Genomic DNA, 25,186 nt, shown 5'->3' on the forward strand with positions numbered 1-25,186 from the left:
TGCTTTTACTCACTTCACTTACCTTTCTATTGCCTTCTTTCTTCTCTTCTGTTTTCTTTTCTTCTGTTTCCTTCTCTTCTTCTCGTGGCTCCTCCATGTGGCTCCTCACTGCAAATGTCAGGCATGATGATGTCAAGGCCAACATTCAGTGCGAAGGGAGGAGGAGAGAAAGATAAATATATTTTTTTATTTTTTCCTGGGCCCTGGCAGGGCTGCAAAAAATATGCCTTTGGACCGCATGCGACCCGTGTGCGGCAAGTTTGACATGTTTGCCGCAGTGTGTTCCCAGCCTTAAAGGAGCAAATCTGCAAATTGTTATATTTATTTTTATTAAGCCACAGGGTAACCACAAGTGCATAATATAAACATAATTAAGTTTACTATGTCACCAAGAAACCACAAACTATACATTATATAAGGATAGCTACAAATTTGCTCTGTAAAGTTCTGCCTGTAAATAGTTTTGTCAAAGACAATATTCTTGAACTTTAATAGTATGTAGTTTATGTTCCTATTCTATACCCCATGTGTTATTTGTAAAGCTAAAACTACCCAACAACAAAGTGTCCCTGGAAGTTATTTGCAAATATTGGGAACTATGTATAACTAGAGGCTTAGCTGAAACTCGGGTGAGCACATAATCAATTATTGTTTTATTATTTTATATTTTGTTATATATTTTTATCATTAGCATTATTACACAATGAAAGCAAAAATGAATATTCAACATGGGATATAAAGCTGCCAAACCAATAGTGAACCCATAACATATAATTTTGTAAAGATATGCACTTTACTTTTTGTGCTACTGTGCCCGTTTGTACGTGCAAGTGCATGTCACCAACTGTGCAAACGTGACACTTGAAATGAAGACAGTGGTAATGTTTTCTTACTGTTATGACTTTGTAAGACTTGAATGAGGCAGGAATGAGGAGTATTTTAGGATATAAAAAAAGTAGTTCAACTAATTAAGGAGGTGGTCCTAAGATAATAGTAGTAAGGCCTTTGAAGTGAAATTTGAATTTTTATGGTATGTGCATTTTTATTTGGGGCCATAATCCTACTTAATCCTGTGTTTACTGAGTTCTATGGGAGGGACATGTGTGGAGTGTAGAGTCGCTGATCTATATCTTGTGTCATGCTCCTTAATGTGTGCGGGTGACTAGATTTCTGCCATATTGCATGGCTTTGCCGTGCAAATTAGCAAGAGTGCAGAAATTTGCACAGGTCAATGGTTGCAAATTCCTTGCAAAGTACAGTGTACAGAGTAGGTACAATGCACGCGTCTAGTTTTGCTAAGGTGTGCAAATACGAGGTTTTGTTTTGTGGAACAAGATTGTTGAATTGAGATTGAGAGAGTTAAGATTGGGATGGAGAGGTTTAGGTTTGTTCCTTGCATTGTGCAAAGGCACACAGCAAAATATTATTATGTGGTTCATTTTGCACCCTGCAGTTGCATTTTAACGGAGGAGCAAATTTCAAGGTGCACTTTGTGTGTCTACATAAAATGGCATATATAATAATAACTACGGTCCCAGTGTCACCTTATTCTCATGATTAATTTAAATCAAAAGTAAGGTTTAACCTAAAAGTAGTAGTAGTAAGTAAAAAACTAAAAAGTTTAATTGAATGAAATGCCTGGTATTATGATAATAAGATGTTGAACTTTGATATGAGTTTTTCACTTTTTGACAATGTGCCGTCAGATTTTCTCACCTGCTCACAGGCATATCATCTTTTGTATGGAGGTACATCTAAAACAGGAGCAGGTATGCACCTTGAAGGGCAATGGACAATGGAGATAGACAAAATAGTGCAAAAAAGAAAAAGCTAAAAACAAAGCCATTTGTAACTTACATTTTGTGTGTCATACATTATGTCCACTGGCTGGAAAAACTGGTGCATAGAAAAAAAGTACTGTATCCCATAGCATACTTGATTGACTGATATAGATCATAGAAATGTTTCTTAACCTGTTTTAATAACCCCCCCCCCCCCCCCTTATAACTAGAAATCTTTACCCAAAGGGGTCTTAACTGCACATATACCTTCCCTCACTTCAGAATGGGATAGACCGGCATTACCAGACCCCCCCTCCTCCCTCACTTTTGGGCCCCAAAGCCACCATACACCCTGCGACAGTGATTGTTCCACCACTTCTTATATCTTTAAATCTAAAATATACTCAGTTTCATTTATTTTATTATAAGTTTATTTTTTACTAATACATCAGACTGAAACCCTGGCTTACAGCAGCTTTTTCTTGTGCACCAGTTTTTTCTTTACAGTGTCTACAATACAGGATAGTTTTATAAGCTAGAAAAGCAATATATATTAACTATAATGAAAAACTAATGATTGCTGGGTCATGTGTTCTAAATAGTGATGCTCACTGACCCCCATGAACTGGTTTTGGTTTTGGATCTGGATTAGCTTCGTGTTTTGGTTTTGGCAAAATTGCCCTTGTGTGTTTTGGTTATGGTTTTGTTGTTTTTTAGAAAAAATCCTAAAATATGCTAAAATCACATAATTTTGCTCTTTTTTTGTTCCTACATTATTATTAACACAAATAACACATAGCAGTTCCTAGCACATCTAGGACACATTTGGCACACAGCAGTGGCAGAAAAGAAAAATGGGGGTCTGCTCTCCATCCCACCCACCGTTATGTTGGATTTTACAAAGGAATCCATAAATCGCGAGATCTTAGATCCGACGACGTCACAATGACGTTTTGCCTCGTTTTCAAATCCGAAAAAGCGCAAAGGGCTCGGTACTCGGATCCCCTGAGTTCGGGTGTGTTCTGTTCTCGGGAAACCGAGCCTGAGCATCTCTAGTTCTAAAGGGATGTAACAACTGCTGTGTACCCTGGGCAGCATTTATGAATACTGGAAACAAATGTTGTAGCCCATAGCATCCAATCAAATTTGAAATATGATTTTTCTAGTAGTGTTTATGAAATGAAACCAAATAGCCTTTAGGTGTCTATGGGTAACTAACAGCAACTTTCCCTAGTGCCAGGGGCAGATATAGATGTTTTTTTTTTTTTATGGGAGACAATATAGTTCCTGCACCCTTTTTCACTTCAGTAGTACTGCCTGAGGCGCACACTATATACAGGTCTGTGTCGGCAGCATGCCCTGATCGCCCTTCTGGATTTGCCACTGTCCAGTGACCAGTTTTCATAAATGACACTATCTGTGTTTTCATGTAATGTAATGTACATATATAACACCTATGATGCTATTGTTGGTGCTCTGTACCTTTATGCATTATTTGTTTTTATATATATTCAAAAGTTAGGCAATAGCATTCATACATGATTGTGCTATTTTTTTATTTAAAGAAATCACTTTTCTGTCCTTGTTTTGCAATAGATGTTTTAGATAATGTTATTCACACCATGTACAAAAAGCACAAACATGCTAATTCCATAAAATGCTTTTGCTGTTTGTGTCAGTCTCTTTCCTTCTCTATTCCTCCCTGAATCTCTCTTTCCCTCCCCCTCTTCCTGTAACACAAATCTGGATCAGTTGCAAGTTCACTTCAGACACAGTTCATCCTCGTCATCTTTGCACACATCAGGAGACACTCGGGAAGAAAGACTTACTTTTCCCCAACCTCTAAACTTTCTGCTTAAGCTCCATGACTTCACCACATCTCTGAACATTTGTACCTTTACTTTCCCCCACTGCCGTTAGAGTCCCATACTACATCTGGAGATTCTGTCTAATTCCTCTAAAGACTGCTCTGCTGTTGTTTTTCTTCACTGAGATCCCCACAAATTCACTCCACAAACCAATTCAAATCCCCCACTAGCACCATAAAAAGCAAAAAATCTCCTATTTTATTCCACACACCTACAACCCACATTTTAAACTTGAAAACACCATATTTACAGTATAAAACAAAGACTCACATTCTTAACCCTCATCTCTCTCACGCTTATCTTCTCCATCACTCTACCTTTGTACACTTTCGGTGTGGCTCCTGCCTGGGGATGAGTGGATTGGAAGGAGCCGACAGCTCCAGCGGCTTTTCTCTGGATAAAGAATTTCTCAACTCATTGAAAGGACGAATTCTACTGGCAGAGCTGGTAAGTGAATGGCATCTTACCTTTTCTTTTTGGAAATGTGCATGACATTATTCTGGTATCTCTATCATTACTGTGACCATAATTATCGTCATCAATATATTTAATTAGAGATAAATGTAAAAGGACATACAGATTGTGTGTGTGTATGTATATATATATATATATATATATATATATATATATATATATATATATATATATAATCTCCAGTAAACTCCAGACTAGCACTTCAAAGTATACATAGAGAATTTATTGCAACATCAGTGAGGCAGAATAGTCATATTGTATATATTCATCTGAGCAGTGTCGCAATCAGAAGCCAAACATCTGTTTCTGTGCCCTCTGAGCACCTTAATCAAGGGCTACCAAAAAACATATAAAATGAAAATATACACACACACACACACACACACACACACACACATTTAAAAGCCTGTGACAGTTTATAATCTACACATGCATACACATGCAAGTATACAAGTTACATAGGACACAATGTTTTGCTTTAGAGTTCATACACTCTAAGCTCCATAGAATTGTAGAGCATCAGGCTTTATGCCTTGAACTCAACTGAACATCTCTCCAACCATGCAGCTTGTTGCTTTTTTCAATCCTAGAACATTTCACCTACGTGTGCCCTTGATCCTGGAATGCAGGGTTAAATGTTTTCATCAAAATATGAACCAATACCTCATGTTTTCATTGTGCTAGATACACACAGATATGCAGTGTTAAGATTATGCGCTGACAACAACTTTCTTTTTGTTTTTTACCTACCTGTGCATGTCATGCAGAACTTGCCTCCAAACACGTGTACTTACATGTAACTGACAGTCTATATCTTTCCTCACAGGTCCTCTGCTTTGTGATATTTATCTGTTTTGCTGCCTCCATATCCTCCTATTTGGCAGCCCCTCTACTCGAGCTTATCATCACACTCATCTTCCTCATCCTTTTCTCAAGTCACTACCACTTGCGCCTCACCACACTCAACTGGCCCTGCACGGTGCGTAAACTAGAGGAAAAGTAACAAAGATGTTCAGATAAGTTCCTGTCTGTGTTACTGCACAACATGGTTCAAATATAATTAAGGAGGTAAAATGTAGCAGTAATTGTGGAGTACTCATTAATATTATAATGCGTGCTCCACAGCACAGTATTTAATGAGTTGGACAGATAATTTGGCATGTATGGGTAGCAAGTTGGACTTGACTAACAAACTGAATGGTCAATCATTTAGTTGTTTCAGTTCACTCTGAATGTGTGGTAAATGCTGTATGGGAGTCAGACTGATTCCTGATATATTTACTGAGTAACAAGTAAATTGGACGTGTTATATATTGATGCAGTGTGCTCTGGATGTTGAAGTGGGGTTCTATAGGAATCCTAAAACTATAGTTTAATCGAGGACAATGGGCCTGATTCATTAAGGAAAGTAAAGGAAAAAAATTAGTAACTTTGAACCGTAGCAAAATCATGTTGTAAATTTAAAATGTGAGGACAGATTTATAATTTGGGTAGAGCATGTCCTAGATCATCTTTTAATGTCAGTGTAAAAATAAAGTTATTAAGTATTTGCGTCCCACATGAAAATACGGCCAGTATTTAGCTTATTATTGTGCTAGGTTCTACGGCGCATGAAGATGTGTAATTGCAGGTGTGTTAAAATCACTGTGACATCAAAATTATCAATTCTGGCCAGAATAACATACAGAGTTATGACATGCATAAGCAGCAATATATTGAGATGCTGGTAATACCGCAGGATGTGGGCTGCAATATTTAAATTAAAGCAGTTAAGCATGCCAAGTAATGACGTTTTTCTCCTATAGGCCGAGCACTCCTTTCTTCCCCAAATATGGGTGGTGCTGCTCGCTAGCGGGCCCAGTGGGAGACGTCTGGTATCCAAGGCTGCGCATGCGCAGTCTGACCTCGGTGTTTGCCGGTTGGTGATGAAACAACGGCTGATGTGGTTGCAGCGTGTATGTGTGCAATGTTTGAATGATTTTGTCAGCTCCTGGTGATGAGCATGCGCAGCCTTGGAAACTAGACGTCTCCGAAGGAGACCCATGAGCGAGCGGGACCACCCGTATTCAGGGAGGGAAGGAGCGCTTGCCCTATAGGAGAGGAACGTCATTACTCTACATGCAACATCTTATCACAAAAGTGAGTTATTGGGGATATTTCCCACAACAACATCTGGACACATTTGACTTCTACAGTCTATGTATGGAACTATCCATTATTGAACCATTCCAAATTATCTTCATATACTTTGCATCATCCACTGGACGGACTTATTTCTGCATAGATATAAGTTGCATATCTGCATTTTGTTTTTATGTGATTATTTGACTTAAACTGCTTTAATTTAAATTTCGCAGCCTAACTCCTGTGATATTACCAGCATCTCAACATATTGCTGCTTATGCATGTCATAACTCTGTATGTTATTCTAGCCAGAATTGATCATTTTGATGTCACAGTGATACAAATTACATTAAAGTTCATTTAATTTTAACACACCTGCAATTACACATATTCATGCGCCCTAGATCCTAACACAATCATTTTTGTATTAACCTTTAGAGGGTGGGAACTCCCCCTATCATTATATAGGCTCTCCTTAGTGGCTGCACTTACATCCAGTAGGAAGCGCGGTTTCTCCCACTACCATTGTTATCCAGTATTTAACTTATGTGCAAAATAATAAACTCATTTGCGCCCCTTGCATTGCAACATGGTTTTGCCAAGGTTGAAAGCTACTCATTTTTTTTGCTTTACTTTCCTTAATGAATCAGGCCCTGTATGTTGAGTATGCAGTGACTGTGAGTACATTGGGGGCACCAACATTTTCCCTTAGGTACTTACAGATATTCTTTTGCTTTCAGGATTTCCTGCGCTGTGTTTCTGCTGCTGTTATTTTCCTGGTAGTCTCAATTGTGGCTGCAGCTCGTAGCTCAGGAGATGGGGGAGCAGTCACCGCAGCAGTGAGTATTTCTTTATATCTAATGTAAGTTACTAACACCTCACCTACTGTACTTGTGCATCAATACAGCTTCACCTTCCATATTTGTGTGTATATAAATATACATACTGTATATATATATATATATATATATATATATATATATATATGTATATATATATATATATATATATATATATATATATATATATATATATATATTATTATTTTTTTTATTATTATTTTTTTATTATTATTTTTTTAACTGACTGACATATCTGGACACTTTCCCAGTTGATTACTGATTCTGTCACAAAATCGCTTTATTGAATGTATTATATAGTTCAGTATCTCATCCAGGAGTTTCCACAGTCTATTCTCTTTTCTTCCTAAGGCCAGAAGGATGTTGAGACATCTGGATTGATAATAACATTGAGACACTTATCTTAGATCACACTATGCTAGGCTATGTTTCAGGAACCTGCAGACCAGGATAGAGACTGAATGAGCTCGCAACCTGGGATCCTGATCTAGAGAATCACCTCTCTACGAAACAGCTTGTCCATTTTATATATACCATCAAGAGCAATACTGTGGGGCTTCAATGAGACTATAGAGTTGAACCTACAATAGGAACTATATAGAGAGTAATCCAAAAGCTCAGGTGCTCAAAAGATTATGAAAAGAACAATATAGTTTAATAACAATTATTAAACTATATATTGCAATCAGATTATACTCACTCAGCAAGGGAAGCAAAAGCATAAACTTCCATTCCAGGATATGGACTGTATTCAGTGTTAGCATTCCGGAATGCTCTCCTACGCTGACTACAAACCTTTGGCCTGTCAACTTGTATCTGGGGGTAAATGTATTAACATGCGGGTTCTTCAACACCCGCGAGTTCAGCGTCTTCGGCGATTAAATTTAAAGCGGCGCTGCATTGTAAAGGGAAGTTTCCCTTTACAATGCAGCGCCGCTTTAAATTTAATCGCCGAAGACGCTGAACTTGCGGGTGTTGAAGAACCCGCATGTTAATACATTTACCCCCTGGTGTTCATTTCACTCTTCATATGACTTCCCCCAAATGCAAAACACTGGAATGAGCTTTTTTACTAACTAGTTTTGCTGGAAAGTTTTAACAACTAGTTCTGCTGGAAAGGCTTTGTCAGAAAGTACAGCCCCATCATTATAGCCCTCTTAATATAGTGTGTCCTTAGGGTTTGTAATTAGTCAACTAAAGGAGCAATTAGCATTTTAAAAGAAAAGTTTTACATACCTAAAATCACATGGAAAAACAATATAGCAAATATCAAAATAAATAACTAAAATATAATATAATCAATGTTGCAACCTTTGTAATTATTGTATCGCTCTCATTGGGCCTGAATCATGTCTGAACTCATAAGTTGCGAATTTAAAAAGTGCATGCAACTTTGTGTATAGTTCCGGCCATACTCAAATCAAAGCTTATTACAGGATACGTTTTGATTCATATCTGGGTGGAAAACCGCTCTGCCTAAACAGCACAATCAGTACGTAGACACGCAGAACAGACTGCAGGATATGCACATGCCTAAGTACAATAAAAGGTCATGCCAGACTTGAAGTTGAGGCCAATATTAAGACCTAGAGCAGGCAATGTTTTTCTCTTTGGCTGCCAGACATTGAACATTTTAAGCCAAAAAAATTACTGGAGTGCCACCACCATTAAAATATATACAAACATTTGCAAAGTAATATATGGGTACTATAAATGTTAGTGGCTTCCATGTCCTTCTTTTTGTAAAGCTTCAGAATTTTGTAATGTTAATCAGATGCAAGTAGGACTAACTAACAGGCTAAAAATCAGTGAGAAGCCCCAATACGCAGAACAGCACTACACCGTGCAGGATGCTGTTGCGTTCTGTGAGGAAGGAGGTGAAGCAGGATAGGAGAAGGAGAGGAGGATGGGACTCAGGCAAGGCTGATGTAAGGTATCTCAGTGCCCTAGGCAAAGCTTCAGTCTACTTCCCCTTCTTCCCCAGGCATCCACTTCTTCCGCATCTTACTCGCTTAACTTTTGTAAAATAAAAATAATAATTCTTACCTCCACCTGGCTGGCTGTCAATGCTGCAGTCAAGATACATTGATGCATGATATAGAACGCCATCCAGGCTCCACTGCTGCCCTGGAGCAAATGCAGAATTTCTAGAGGGGGATAAGTGGGTTCAAAATGTTAGATTTTGGAAACCAAGCAAAAATAAATTGTCATAATAAGCTCACAACTGACACTCTATTTACTTGCCCTGTACATACCGATCATTATACAAAGCTTACACTAGCATCACACACCTTATACACACTGCTCTCTATGCACAGGTCACACCAGCTTTTCTCACACATGCCCCCTGCCCACCAGATTCTCTCACACATGCCCCCTGCCCACCAGCTTTTATCACATCTACCCGACTGTACACTGATTTTTCTCTCACATGTCCCCCTGTTCACTAACTTTTCTTACACATGCCCCTGCCCACTAGCTTTTCTCACACCTGCCCTAGTCCACCAGTTTTTCCCTTATATGACCTCCTGCCCACCAGCTTTTCTGACACATGCACTCTGCTCACAAGCTTTTCTCACATATGCCTCCTGCCCACAAGTTTTTTCTCCCACATGCCACCTGCCCACTAGCTTTTCTCACACATGCCACTCTCTGCCAACCAGCGTTTCTCACATATGCCACACCATGCCTACCAGCTTTTTCACACATGCCCCCTTGACCACAAGCTTTCTCTCACATGACCCCTGCCTACCAGGTTTTTTCTCACATGCACCCTGAAAACCAGATTTCTCATACATGCCATCCCCTGTTTACGAGCTTTGCCCTTACATACCCATCTTTTCACCAGTGTGCCCCATATTACTCATCTAATCACCTGACTCTCCAACTTTGCACTCAGTTACACTGGAGCATTTGCAGCAGCCCACCTCCACTGTGTACCATGTGACTGTAGCATTCACTTACCAGGGAGATCGAGAGAGGTAGAGCAGCAGGAAAGACCACTCCTGCTTCTCTCTCAATGTATTCACTGGGCCTGCAGCCATGGTATGCTGCCATTAACTCTGATAACTGCACTCTGGGGGTCGATGGGGGCACCACCCAAATCCTGGCACACTCGGGTTCCGTCCAGAATGTCCTCAGGTGCCAGCTTGTGGCACGTGTGCCAAGGGTTGTCGACACCTGACCTAGAGGATGTGATGTGAGCATCCAGTGTAATTAGGTCTTGTATAAGGTGCTACCACCTTTTCTGTTAGTTGGTATTTTCTTGATCTCCCACACTTTTAGGCTTAATGAATGTCTTGTATATATTATGTTACAATTTTAAGAATTGCTGTGCATTCTTAATGTTGTATATGTGTTCCGTAATCCTGGTACTGTTTTGTCCATCCTTTATAAGGCTATCTGCAACTGCACTTAACTGAATAAATCAATCACATGGGAGCTAGAGCTCACTAGAGTACTCCTTAGATCACTTGCTTTTATTGTATAGACAATTATCTATCCATACATATCACAAACCTGCAGACACTAATTCCTGCCTGAGAGCTAAAAGTAATTATCATAGAATGTGGAAATATTGGGGGTCAAACAAAGAAGAAATCAATTAAACAGTGATAAATTAATGCACCTTAAAGAGATTTACTGATCAACTACTTGAATGATTTTATTATCCAAACTGAGTGTCCTCAGAAGTCATGACATCTAGAAGGTAGTGTCTGAAGAATGCATGAAGTGATAACCTTACTGCTGCTTTGCAAAGATCCTCTGCTGAAGCCTGCGCCCTGTGAGCCCAAGAGGTCAGCACTGCTCTTGTGGCATGTGCCGCCAATATTTTGGCCAATTCACATTCTTTCCTCTTATAACCCTGTGAAATAACTAGCAAGCGTGTTTTTTGATGGAGCTTGTCTTTGCCATGGACTTTCAGAAAGTACAAAGAGATGACCAGTTTTTCTGACATCCTTTTTTCTGGAGAGATACACAGATATTGTGCTGACCAGATCTAATGTATGCAAATTCCCTCCATCTCATTAGCTGGCTCTGGACACAGAATCAGATGTACAATTTCCTGGATAACATTAAACTTGGAAATTACTGTAACTAAGAAAGCAGGATTTGTCTGTAGTAGGGGTGTGCACCGGCCACTTTTAGTGTTTTGGGTTTTGGGTTTTGGGTTCTGATTAGCTTGAGGTTTTGGGTTCTGATTTGTTTTGCCAAAACACCTGACGAAAGGTTTTGGTTCTGATTTAGGGTTTTGGGTTCTGATTTATTTTTAAAAAAGCATAAAAAGTGCTAAAATCCAGTTTTTTTGTTTCTTTTCACTCCTACGCTATTATTAACCTCAATAACATTCAATAACAATCATTTCCACTAATTTCCAGTCTATTCTGAACACCTCACACCTCACAATATTGTTTTTAGTCCAAAACGTTGCACCGAGGTAGCTTTCTGGACTGCGTAGTGGAGTGGGCCCGGTACCCAATTTGGTACCGGGGCCACAATACCTCCTCCAAATGGTCTCAATTCCACTGCACATATGGCTGCTCCTAAATCCTCTGCAGCATATACAGGGTGTAGTTCGAGCGCGTCAATACCTCTTGTTTTTGACGATGACAGGTCGTTTTAATTAATTTTGGATTTGGCAGCAACAGTCAACGTTTTTTAATATCTGATACGCATCTATCTGGACTGCGTAGTGGAGTGGCCCCGGTACCCAATTAGGTACCGGGGCCACAATACCTCCCTCAACTGTTCTAAATTTCAATGCACATATGGCTGCTCCTACATCCTCTGCAGCATATACAGGGTGTAGTTTGAGCGCGTCACTACCTCTTGTTTTCTATTACGACAGGGCATTTTACTTTTGTTTTAATTTGGCAGCAACATTGAACTTAGTTTAATATGTAATACGCATCTATCTGGACTGCGTAGTGGAGTGGCCCCGGTACCCAATTTGGTACGGGGGCCACAATACCTCCGCCTTCAAATGGTCTGAATTCCACTACACAGATGTCGGACACCGGATGCACGTCTAACACCAACATAGCTGTTAAGGCCGCAGTTATCCGCTTTGCTATACGATGACTACTGTCGTACTTTGTGCTCATGGCAAACGACTGTTGAACGGTCACATAATGCCAAAAAAAGAGTTGCAAGATGGAATTGTCCTTGGGCCCTCCCACCCACCCTGATGTTGTTGAATAGGACATGCGCACTTTAACAAACCAATCATTTCAGCGAAAGGGCCTACCAAACTGTGGCTGAAATGATTGTTTTTTTTTGGGCCCCCACAAAACGAGCTGGCAAAGAAAAAAAAAAGGTACAAGATGGAATTGTCCTTGGGCCCTCCCACCCACCCTTATGTTGTTGAAATAGGACATGCGCACTTTAACAAACCAATCATTTCAGCGACAGGGCCTACCAAACAACTGTGGCTGAAATGATTGGTTTGTTTGGGCCCCCACACCAAAAAAGCTATTCATCTCTCCCTGTACAAACTATACAGGCTCTACTGAGGCAAGATGTCGTCCTCATCCTCATCCTCTGATTCCTCTTCCCCTTCAGTGTGTACTTCCTCATCCTCACACATTATCAATTCGTCCCCGCTGGACTCCACAACCACAGGTCCCTCTGTACTATCTGGAGGGCAGTGCTGTACTTGATTGAGGAATTGATAATTCATTTTTATGAACATCATTTCTTCAACGTTCTGAGGAAGCAACCTCCTTTCGCCGCTCAGTGACCAGGTTCCCCGCTGCACTAAAAACTCTTTCGGAGTACACACTGGAGGGGGGACAACTCAGGTAAAATAGAGCCAGTTTGTACAGGGCTTCCAAACTGCCTTTTTTTCCTGCCAGTAACAATATGGACTGTCTGACATGTCTATTTGGATGGTATCAGCAAAATAATCCTCCACCATTTTTTCAATTGTGACAGCATCCAATGCAGCGACAGTAGACATGTCTGCAATGGTTGGAAGGTCCTGCAGTCCGGACCAGATGTTCTCAGCATCTCCGCCAGCCAGGTGGAGCTGTTGGTATGTCACGATCCTCTTCAGAGGACAATCTACTGACCAGCAGGTCTTTGCACCGCTGTAGACTTGTGTCCACCGGAAACAGAGACACAACATACGCTTTAAACCGAGGATCGAGCACGGTGGCCAGAATGTATTCCTCTGACTTTAAAAGAGTGACCACCCTCGGATCCTGGCAAAGCGTACGAAGGGCTTCATCCACAAGAGCTACATGCTTGGTGTAATCGCAATGCTTTAACAGCTCCTCCCTCACTTTCTCCAGCTGCTTCTGCAACAGCCTGATCAGGGGAATGACCTGACTCAAGCTGGCAGTGTCGGAACTGACTTCTCGTGTGGCAAGTTTAAACGGCTGGAGAACCTTGCACAACACGGAAATCAGTCTCCACTGTGCTTGACTCAGGCGCATCCCCACTCCTTTGCCTATGTCGTAGGTGGCTGTGTAGGCTTGAATGGCCTTTTGCTGCTCCTCCATCCTCTGCAGCATATAGAGGGTGGAGTTCCAGCGCGTCACAACCTCTTGTTTGAGGTGATAGCAGGGCACGGTCAGGCTTTTCTGATGTTGCTCGAGTCTGCGGTAGGCACTGGCAGAATGCCGAAAGTGTCCAGCAATTTTGCGGGCCACCCCAAGCATCTCCTGCACACCCCTGTCACTCTTGAGGTAATGCTGCACCACCAAATTAACGGTGTGGGCAAAACATGGGACGTGCTGGAAATTGCCCATATGTAATGCCCGCACAATGTTACTGGCGTTGTCTGACACCACAAATCCCCAGGAGAGTCTAAGTGGGGTAAGCCACTGCGAGATTATTTCCCTCACTTTCTCTAAGAGGTTGTCAGCGTTGTGCCTCTTATTAAAACCTGTGATACCTAACGTTGCCTGCCTTGCCACGAGCAGCCTTTGTGGAGATGCTGCTACCGATGCAGCTGCTGCTGTTACTGCGGAAGGCGATGCAATCTACCCAGTCGGCTGTCACAGTCATATAGTCCTTCGTTTGCCCTGAACCACTTGTCCACATTTCCGTGGTTAAGTGTACAGTGGGTACAACCGCATTTTTCAGAGCACTGAGGACACTTGTTCGTACTTCTCTGTACATCTTTGGTATCGCCTGCCTAGTGAAGTGGAATCTCGACGGGATTTGGTACCGGGGACACAATACCTCCATCAACCGTCTAAATCCCACTCCACTGATGGCGGACACCGGACGCATGTCTAACACCAACATAGCTGTTACAGCCGCAGGTATACGCTTTGCTATAGGGTGACTACTGTCGTACTTTGTGCTCAGGGCAAACGACTGTTGGACGGTCAACTGTTTGGTGAAAGACGTAGCGGTCTTACGACTTCCCCTCTGGGAAGATGACCGACTACCAGCAGCAACAGCAGCAGTGGCAGTAGTAGGCGTACCGCTGCAAGATTCCTCGGATGAATCCCGTATTGAAGAGGACTCAGTCTGGCTGGTGACATGACCTGCAGGACTAAATCTGATGGAGATCGTGGAGGAAGTTGACGAGGAGGGTGTTGGTGGTGTGTATCCAACAGGACCAAGGGATTTAGGTGTCCCTGGACTGATGACGGTCCTAGCCCCAGTTCCTGAACTAACCACTGAACTATGAAGGTTATTCAGGTGACGTATAAGGGAGGATGTCCCTAGGTGGCCAAGATCCTTACCCCTGCTTATTTGAGCTTTACATAAGCTACATATGGCCATACATTTGTTGTCCGGATTGGGATAAAAATAACTCCAGACCGAAGAGGTGCATTTTTTGGTCTTCTGACCAGGCATGACGATGGGCTTTTTCATCCATCAACTGTTTCCCCCCCTGGTGCCTCATTTAAAATAACCACATCAGCATCCTCATCATCAAGTTCCTCCACAGCGCCAGCTACATCAATAGCCTCCTCCCAGTGTACAACATTGACACCTTGATTATCCAAATCTGGATCTACACTGTGGGTGATCCTTCCAGCATATGCAGAGGGTGTGCTGCAAATGGTGGATGGAGTCACCTCTTCCCGTACAGTGATGGGAAGGTCAGGCTTCGCAACCACCAACACCCTTGGACTCGCCTTGGGGATTTGTGATGTCATCTGTTTAGAAGGCAGAGTTGTTTGCTGTTTTGTTGTTGTTGCTGACAGCATAACTCTCTTAAATTTTTTGGAGAGGGGGGGGAGGAGGAGGGCTAAGATCCTTGGGTGAAGCTGAACCACTAGTCCTGAACACGGGCCAGGGCCTAAGCCGTTCCTTGCCACTCCGTGTCGTAAATGGCATATTGACAAGTTTTCGTTTCTCCTCAGATGTTTTTAATTTTCTTTTTTTGGTAATTTTAGTCAACTTTGGGTTTTTGGATTTTACATGCCCTCTACTAGGAGATTGGGCATCGGCCTTGGCATACGACGTTGATGGTATTTCATCGTCTATGTCATGACTAGTGGCAGCAGCTTCAGCATTAGGAGGAAGTGGTTCTTGATCTTTCCCTACTTTATCCTCCAAATTTTGGTACTACATTATATGCAGCACAAGAGATCGTACCCCTAAACCACACACACTCGGCAAAGCCTTTACAAATTATCTGCGGCACAGGAGAGTACCACTGGACTGGAGTTATATAGCAGTACCTATTATTTTTTGGTACAGCAGCAACAGTGAACGTAGTTTGACTTTTAAATAGCAGTACTTATTATTTTTGGGTACAGCAGCAACAGAGAACGTAGTTTGACTTTTAAATAGCAGTACCTAGTTTTTTTTGGTACAGCAGCAACAGTGAACGTAGTTTGACTTTTAAATAGCAGTACCTATTATTTTTGGGTACAGCAGCAACAGAGAACGTAGTTTGACTTTTAAATAGCAGTACCTATTATTTTTGGGTACAGCAGCAACAGAGAACGTAGTTTGACTTTTAAATAGCAGTACCTATTATTTTTTGGTACAGCAGCAACAGTGAACGTAGTTTGACTTTGAAATATCAGTACCTAGTATTTTTAAACTATTTTTTTTATGTTTTTTTTTCAATTATTTTTGTATAATTTTTTGTTATATTTTTTTTTTAAAAAAAAAATTTGTATAAGTTTTTTATAATTATTTTTTTAATTTTTTAGAACTTTTGAATAAATTTGAAATAACTATGCCCTTAGCAGAACAGAGCACAGGACACATGCAGCACCACTGGACTCAGCAGGACAGAGCACAGGACACAGCACCACTGGATTCAGTAGGACAGAGCACAGGACAAAAGCACCACTGGACTCAGCAGGACAGAGCACTGGACAAAGCACCACTGGACTCAGCAGGACAGAGCACTGGACAAAGCACAAAGAACAACTAAACTGATCAGGAGCTCCCTAACTACAACCTCCCTCACGAGTGATCACAGCCAGAATGAAGATGGCGCCCGCAAGGTGAGTATTTATGACATCCGAGTCTCGCGAGATCCGACTCGAGACTTGGATGTCATAGCCTCGGTTTGGCTCCGTTTGCCGCCCGGAAGTTCCCGGACAGTGCTCGGATCGGCCTCGGATCCGCACTGTTTGGGTGGGCTCGGATTGCGAGAATCCGAGCCCGCTCATCCCTAGTCTGTAGCACCACTTTATCTGAGTGTATGTTCACAAATGGTTATTTGTACCAGAGAACCTGAAATACTCCCCAGCAGATGTGATTGGTCTCAAAAATATAACTTTGAGTGTGAGCCATTTCAGTAACACTATCTGTAGGGGTTTATAGGGTTCCAATGTTAGAGCCTCTAAAACAAGATTAAGATCCCAAAGTACCACAAATTACTTTATACAAGGGTAAATTATTTTTGCTGCTTGAAAGAATTTATTGATTAGATTGTCTTATATTAATCTTGTATCCAGAAATACATTTAGGGCAATCAACTGTATTTAATGTACTAAGGGCTTTCTGTAAACCTTCTTGAAGGAAGTCCAATACTTAAGATATGCTAGCATCCGGTGCATTGATTAACATGGACCTGCAGCAATTTAAAAATGTTTTCTAAACTGTGTAGTATGCTATGGAAGAATTATTCTTTCTTGCAGTGGATTCTTGCATTAAGTAGTATTTCATCCACTTTGTCAGAGATACCTTTACTCTTCAACTGTGACTCCTCAATCTCACTCTGGAATTGGTTGTAAAATTGTCCCCTGATGTAGTAGGCCTGGGCGGGGTGATAGAGACCATGATTGTTCTAAGAGCATCTTCCATGATACTGCGAACCATGGTCTGCTTGGCAAAAATGGAAGAATTGCTATTACTGCTTCCCTCTTTATTTTCTGTAGTGTGTGTGCAATCAGAGCAACAGGAGAGAACATATACTCAAGTCTGAATTTCCAAGACTTTGTTATGGCACCTATTCCATTTGCTCTTGCGTCCGGAATAGAACGATGGGAACAGACAGGAGCAGAATCTTTTTACTTTAGTATTTTGATTTGTTGCAATAAAAGCTATCTGTTGGATCCCAAACTTCTCTATAATTTGTTAAAATACAGTACATTGTTGATCAGTGCCCATTCTACTGGATGAATCTGATACTAACTGAAATAATCTGCTGCTTTGTTGTCCTTTCTCGCCACATGAAGTGCTGAGAGGGACTTTTAGATTGTTTTCTGCACATGACATAATTGTTGATACCTGAGCCATCATTTGTTTGCTCTTGGTGTCTTCTTGTCTGTTTATGTAGGCTTCAACCTCCCGATTGCATGACAAGATCCTTAGAAGTTTGTGTTGCAGTTGAGGCACAAAGTGTTGTTGTGCACACCACACTGTTCTTTCTTCCAGGATATATGCATGTAGTCTCTTTTCCGTGTGACAATTCTACTATTTTCAGATGAGCTCTCAGCCTTTGGAACGAGAGACTCTTTGTCTCTTGCTGTATATATCCATATGTCCAGGAATTGCAGCTGTTGAGGTGGCAAAGAATAACTTCTGACGAATGTCCTGTAATAATGAAATGACCTTAAATTGACTTGATTTGGCCAATGTGCTCTGACTTTCCTATTATCAGAAGAGCATCCATCAGGACCACCAGTAAACTAAAAATGTTGCTCCAGACTGAAAAATCTGAGGATAAAATGATGCTCAGTTGCAATTGGAATGTGAAGGTAGACCTCATTTAAATCAATTGGTGTAGGTACTAGACACATTACCTGTTTCTCAAGAAGTATTTGCAATTTTAGCTGCTGCATAATGCTTTAATTTGCACCTGAGATTGTGAGGTCCATGATTTTACAATACCCATTGCTTAAAATGTCCTGGACCCAGTGATCCTGCATAGAAAGTGTCCAAGTCTCCACATACCACGAAAATGGTGCCACATACCAGGCTTGTTGGAGGCTGGGTGTCTCAATCTGCAGCTATAGTTGCCTATTTTTGCCTGTAAATCCAAGGTTACCTATGTGATCAAAGCTTGGTTTTGCAAACAATTATCTGCCAAGTATAACTCACTTTTATGTGTGCTGGGCATCTAGGCTGGGGTGCTGCAGGTCCAGGCTATCAAGCAGTTAGCTGTGCACATTGGAGAGGCAGCAATACAGAAAGAAGGTGCCTTTAATGTTTCAGTTGTTAATATTATTATTATCATTTATTGATAAGGCGCCACAAGGTTTCCACAGCGCCGTACACAATTCAAACAATAGACCGTACAGGGAAAACAGTACAGAACATTAAACGAGTAATACCATGACTTCAGAGGCTCTAGGCAAAGCAATTATAGTGAAGTTGGAGCAGAAGAATATGTAGAGAGACAGGAGGGAAGAGGGCCCTGCTCATAAGAACTTACATCCTAAAGGGAGGGCAAACAGACGGCTGGCACAAAGGGTGTTAGAAGAGGGGATCAATCAAGCAATCGCAGGAGGAGCGAGGTGATGAGAGCGAGTAAGAAGAGAGGATTAAGTGGAAGGCTGTTAGGCTTTGAGTTTTGAGTGCCCGTTTGAAGGAGCACAAATTAGGGGACAAACGGATGGAGCGTAGGAGGTCATTCCAGTGCAGGGGGGCAGCTCAGGATAAGTCTTGAATTCTGGAGTGGGATGAGGTGATCAGAGTGGAGGAGAGGTGACGGTCATTGGCCGATTGCAGGGACCTGGTGGGAGTGTGAATGGAGAGGAGATTGGAGATATAAGGAGATATAAGGGGCAGTAGAGCAGGAGAGGGCCTTGTAGTTGTTGCGTCATTATTGGTGCCTGGCACTCCTCGGCCAGATTATTGTGTCTACACACCAGTATCTGGTGCTAAGGGGCTCTTCTGGCCACCACTGTGGATGCTACACTAGTATGCAGCTATAGTATCCAGTGATGCCTAATTTAGGAAAGCACTTCCTTTCTTACTTTTTCTTGAGTATTAACATATAGATTGTACATCTAAATTCTGATTGCCCTGGCAACGAAAGCCATGACTACTCTTGATTTAATTGTCATACTTGCGAAACATGCAATGTTAAAAACATTTCTCAATTTTTTTATTCATAGGATCTTTAAATGGGCTAAATCTTCTAATGGTATCGCAGTATTTGTGGATAAGTAAGCTACTGCAGAATCCACTTTAGGTACTGAATTCCACTTAATAGTCTCATCTTCCTAAAAGGGATACATACTGTCCAATCTTTTCATATTAGATTGTTGTAACTCCAATTTCTTAATCACTCTGTGTACTATGAATACCCTACATTTATAATGTTTTTCTCTGAAAAAAGTAATCCTGCAAACTGGATGGAGACTGTGTATCCTATATACCCATAGTCTTATTAATATGGCTAATAAATGTATCTACTGTCTCAGGATTAAATGTCCTGGATTCCTCTTTAGTTTCCCGTCTTCAGTATTAGATGTACTTTCCCCGCACAAATCTATACATTATTCAAAGACAATTCATGTACATTGTCTCAGTCTATGCCTGTCTGGAATCTTGTTGTGTTAACCCCTTGGATTTTCTGAAGGAATTCTTCATCATTCAACTAATTAATTCCTTAAACTGTTCTGGGGGTCGCTCCAGGCTATTTTCTTTACATAAAGCTTCGTGTAATCATAGTTCCTTATCACATGCTCCACAAATTCGATTATTCAATTTTCCAGTCTTCTTTCCTTCCACAGACTCTGCAAGATTGTTACTGGCAATCCTGACAGTACTCTGGCTCTCAGTTTAGACAAATCTATCACCCATAATGCTGCACGCATTCTCTCCAGAACCGAGAAATGCATCTACTTGTACGGAGAAGTGGAAAAACCTGAAAAGGTGCACTGTGCAAAATTGTAAATGTCACATCTAAAGTCCAACTTCCTTCCCAGGACTGGTGCAACCTAGGTGGTTGCCTAGGGCGCCAATGGTTGGGGGTGTCACTCATCCAGTGTTTTTAATGCTCCTGCTGTGCCCCCATACAGAGTGCTGGCTGCTAATGTAAAGGTCAGCAGCCGGCATTCTTACATGTGAATCTGTTGGTTGCTGCATCTCCAATCAGTGTTGCGCTGTGAGTGTGGCCTTTGGCTATGATGCCGTAGCTAAGGGCCACAAACCTAGTCTGTGGAGCCAGAATGCTCCCACCTCCTCTCACCTGCAAAGGTAAGAGGCAGCAGTAGGAGGGGGGCGCCATTCTGAATGAGAGGTGGGGCAGCCGCCTATGGTACCCCCAGGGCCTGCACTGGCCCTGCTCCTTCCACTGAAACGACTAATTTCAGTGTATAAGTCTTTCTGCTAGAATACTGCTAGTCTGAGCCTCATTGATATTTACTGGACAAAGTGTGCCTAGAAATGCACTTCTCTATAAAAGTGCATATGAAAGGTGCAAAATAGATACTATTAATAGTATAGGGTGAGACCCGATCTTCACCAGTTCAGATCTAGGGATGGGAAAGACAAGTTGATGGTCTAGGGAAAATAAATTATTTCAATGATGAAACATGGAAAACATTAGGAATGATGACAATAGGCAGAGTTGAAATTATACTGGGTTAACTTTAGTAATTTCATAGGGTCCAATGTGTTTGATGCTTCTGGTTGATAACTTTGAAATCAGGAGTTATGAGTGTTAGGAACCCTTCTAGCTGGTACAGCACAACCCGGAGTCTGCTCTGCCAGTCAGGTGTTCACTGGAGCCCCTAGTGGTGGGGACAGACTTGGCCGCAGACTAGCAGAGGGTTGTGAAGTGCGTACCGACTAGGGAGAACCCAGGAAAGCAGAGTGAAGTCCAGGCAAGGGTCGAGGGCCGGCAGCAGACAGGGAATCCAATACACAAGCCGAGGTCAAGGGTCACAGGCACGGTAGCAAGGTCCAGATACAGGCAGGAAGGTCAGGGTCACAAGAAACACAGGCAGGGTCCAAATCCAGGCAAAGGGTCATACACAGGCAATCCGATCGTAATATCCACATGACAGAACTGGGAACACAGCAGGTCAGCAAACTGGCAACAGGAAGCTATATGTAACCGGCAGTGAGGCTGCAGACCTCACTGCCTTAAATACCAGTGGCCACCAATCAGAGCCTAGCTCTGAATCACTCACAGCCCCTTGCATGATTAATGCACCAAAACATTAATTAGCCCACAGACTAGAGCAAGGCTTGTTTAATCAAGCCACGGGTTTTAGAACTGCTGCGCATGCGCGCCCTGCTTCCTCCGCTGCCGGGACGCAGCGCAGAACACAAAGCTTCCGACCGTTGCCTTGGCAACGGTTGGCCAGGATCAGGAAGTGACATCCCGGTCGTCAAGGTGACGGCTAGGACGCCAGTGGGCACAGTAAGTGAGCCGCGGCGGCTGTGAGTACCGCCGTGGCTCGTGACAATGAGTCAAGGTTTATCAGGAAGGTATTATTGTTTGGAAAATGCATAATTTAATGAAGATTGCACGTCATCACAAATTTGTTTCATATGAAAAATTGTATTATCTGCCTATGGAACATCTAAGGAATGAGATAAGGTGAAGTAAAAGAATCTAGGATAACTATCATAAACACACAAAATGAGGAGCTCCTGTGGAAAAGTGTTTAAAAGATTTTATGAGCAAACTCTGCCCACAACAAACGATCAGACCAATCCAATTGATTTCCAGACAAATACCTTCTTAAAAAATGTTCCAATGACTGTTAGATGAATTCCGTCTGACCGCTACTTGTGGAAGAATAGAGGAATTCAATACCTAAGAAATTTGAAAAAGAATTTTGATATAAATTGAGTCCCTCTGGCATGTTGCCATTTATGCTTCTCTTGTGATCTTCGTAAGGTGAAGATCTTTTTGATACGGAGGATGGTATATACTGTGGTTCAAAACCATAATTAATAAAGAATGAGCTCTGTTGGGTAGACTTACAATATGTTCAGCATTTTTGTAGGTAAACTTTGCATTAGGTACAAAGTTTGCCTAGTCGTTTTGTTAAATGTTATGTAAGCAGACAGGGATAGATAGCAATTTATTTTTTAAAAATGTTCCACCACTATGAGGTTAGTGAGGTTAGTGTTGTAACCATATGTCCCAAGCCATGTCAGCTGTGACTTTGTCTGGTACTCAGAAGCCCATATGTACATATGTAATAAAGGCAGTATACAACAAGTTTGCAAAATGGTGTCATTCACAGACTTTTGATAGATTGGCAGCTGAACTGGATCAAGGAAAGAACAGGTAAAATTGAATGTTATGCACTGAGTGTTATGTGCATAATATTACATGGAAGTGTCCTTGATGTGAGGTGACATTTTGTAGGTGACGGGATGCATACCTGTGGCTATAAGATCCAGTCAGTGCAAGGCTATATTGCCAGACTTTTGGGTATATTTATTTATTGTCCAGCATACCTGTTACTGTTCTTCTGTGTATGTGATCTAGCTTTCGTTTGACCATCACTTACTTGTTGCCCACCATATAGTCCTGGCTGCTCAATCTGACCTCCGCTTGTCTACCCGTGCTTTGTTGGTGCTTGACTTGTAAAGTGTCCTGGAACTCACTGAGTCCTGATCCTTTTTAATACTGAAGCCGTTTTCGTTTACATCACTACCTCACTGCTGTGACTCTGTCGCTTTACCTTGCTAAAGATTCAGCATCAGATATTTGTGTGCCCAGAATTAGCAATGCTGCCACAAATTTTGTGAGTCTGATGATATGCCTATTATTCCTGTTCTTTTCTCAGCTCTTCGGATTTATAGTGGTTGGTGTGTTCTCATATGATGCTTTCACCATCTACAAAACAGAAATCACAGAGAGAGCAGCTGAGTCAGGAGATGGTAAGCACCCATCATCCACGTACACATATTGCATGTTTGGTCTATGTACATGCAGTCCATTCTCTGCCCATACATAGGGATGAGTGCTAACCTGAAAGACACATGATGTCCGATGCAGTTATCCCCCTACCCATGCTCTATTGATATGTGTGTTTTGTAATTGTACATAATGTCACATACAAATACAGAGAGTTTGCCATTTAGATAACATATTTAAAATAAAACAGAAATCCTTTACAAAACACCCTTATGTAATATTATGTAATTAATGTGACATTATTTGTGCATCATGAACTGGCCATAATTCAAGCATGGCAGTGTACTTATTGAGTGACTATTAGGGCAATTGAATGGTCTTCCACATGACCATGTAAAAAGTGTTCTTTTTTAATCTAATGATTTTGTAAATTGAAAAGTAGACACCTGTTATAAATTATGTCATAAATTTTGACTAGAAAATAGTAAGTCACATAATGGTACTTAATATAGCACCCGCCTGCCCATAAAGATTATTCTTCAAACTACACTAACTTCTGCAGAAAGCCAGGTCCGTTGTCTCTTTTCTGTTTGTTACCACGTGACCTATCCTAAATTGCTTGTTTGTGTCTTAGGTGCTGCTGATGCGTAATGACCACCCAAGCGGACTAGAAACTGACACACAAGGGATATAACAGGGATATTTTGATATGTCATTCTTACTTTTATCACCATAATGAATTCAAACCTCTTTTTTTCAATGCACGTTCAACTTGATCTGGATCCTCAATATACATTCACAATCTTCTACTGAGTCAATACAACTAAGTGCATTTGTTGCAAAGAAATATGCAATGTGAAGGTTATATTAAATGTGTGCCTTATTAAACGTGTGTTTCTTTTACATACACAGCTTGTGTGATTAATTGGGAGTAATATCAGAAAGCATCGCTCTACCATAAGAACATGATTTAGGAGCGGTAAGACTGGCATTTAAGGGAGTGGAGAGCGGTATACCCATATTGGTCTGAGGGCATATGAACTGAAAGTCTTTCCCGGGAATAAAACATCTGATTTCTGTGCAGAATGCTTTAAAGATCTAATTTCTGGTATGAGCACTCACACTCTAGTATATTTTTTTACATGTGGAATTTATAAAATTCAGAAGCTTTTTTAAACGATATCACGCCATAGTTTGTCTTCTCTTTACACTGACACATTTGGACGTGAGTACCATTATTGGAGAAGAAAACATCAGAGTGGAAACAATTCCGAGAGTCTCGATATCGAGAGGAGGTTGTTTGTTACTCTACGTGCCTATATGATCAGGATTTCTGGTAGGAACCCATTGTTTCACTATTCTCCACGGAAGGTGATGGGAAGGTGTTGATTATTTGGAAAGATAATATCTACATCACGGACACGGCTACTCCCCTTTAATGAGATGAGATTGTGAACTGTCCATAATATCATTTATATACTGTTTGCATTCTATGAGAATCTATATGCGCTGATTGTCCTATATTCTATTGTTATATATATATATATATATATATTGAGTTTTTATGTAAATTTGAGGAAAGCTTGTGGGGTACAGGGAAAAAAAAAAGGGAATGGGATAAAGATAAGGGGAGCAAATACATGAATAAGATAACTGTCTTCCAATTGGTACAGAGGATATGAGAATTATAAAGGTAGAGGTCAATATTCAGTCTAGACAGACAATAGGATGAAACACTGTGGTGGCAATTGTAGCCTTTCTTAAGGCGCCAACAAGTGCTGCAGTGTTGTTAAGTATTAGGAAGCAACAACATGGAGATATAGGGAAGAGGAAGGATGAAAGACATGGCGATGTTAGTATAGGAGGGGGGAAATA

The 25,186-nt window shown here is 41.3% G+C and overlaps 1 protein-coding gene across 1 annotated transcript; it reads left to right on the forward strand.

Annotated features, from left to right (window-relative positions):
* The first annotated feature begins 3,512 nt into the window (after positions 1–3,512).
* On the forward strand, positions 3,513–24,214 carry CMTM5 (CKLF like MARVEL transmembrane domain containing 5). The gene is made up of 5 exons (XM_075211197.1): positions 3,513–4,096; positions 4,950–5,102; positions 6,988–7,086; positions 23,241–23,334; positions 23,946–24,214. Exons 1-5 carry the CDS (start codon positions 4,001–4,003, stop codon positions 23,960–23,962), a joined length of 459 nt encoding a protein of 152 aa, XP_075067298.1. The 5' UTR covers positions 3,513–4,000; the 3' UTR covers positions 23,963–24,214.
* Positions 24,215–25,186: the final 972 nt, after the last annotated feature.

Source organism: Mixophyes fleayi, chromosome 1, assembly GCF_038048845.1.
Source record: "Mixophyes fleayi isolate aMixFle1 chromosome 1, aMixFle1.hap1, whole genome shotgun sequence".
NCBI lineage: Eukaryota > Metazoa > Chordata > Amphibia > Anura > Limnodynastidae > Mixophyes > Mixophyes fleayi.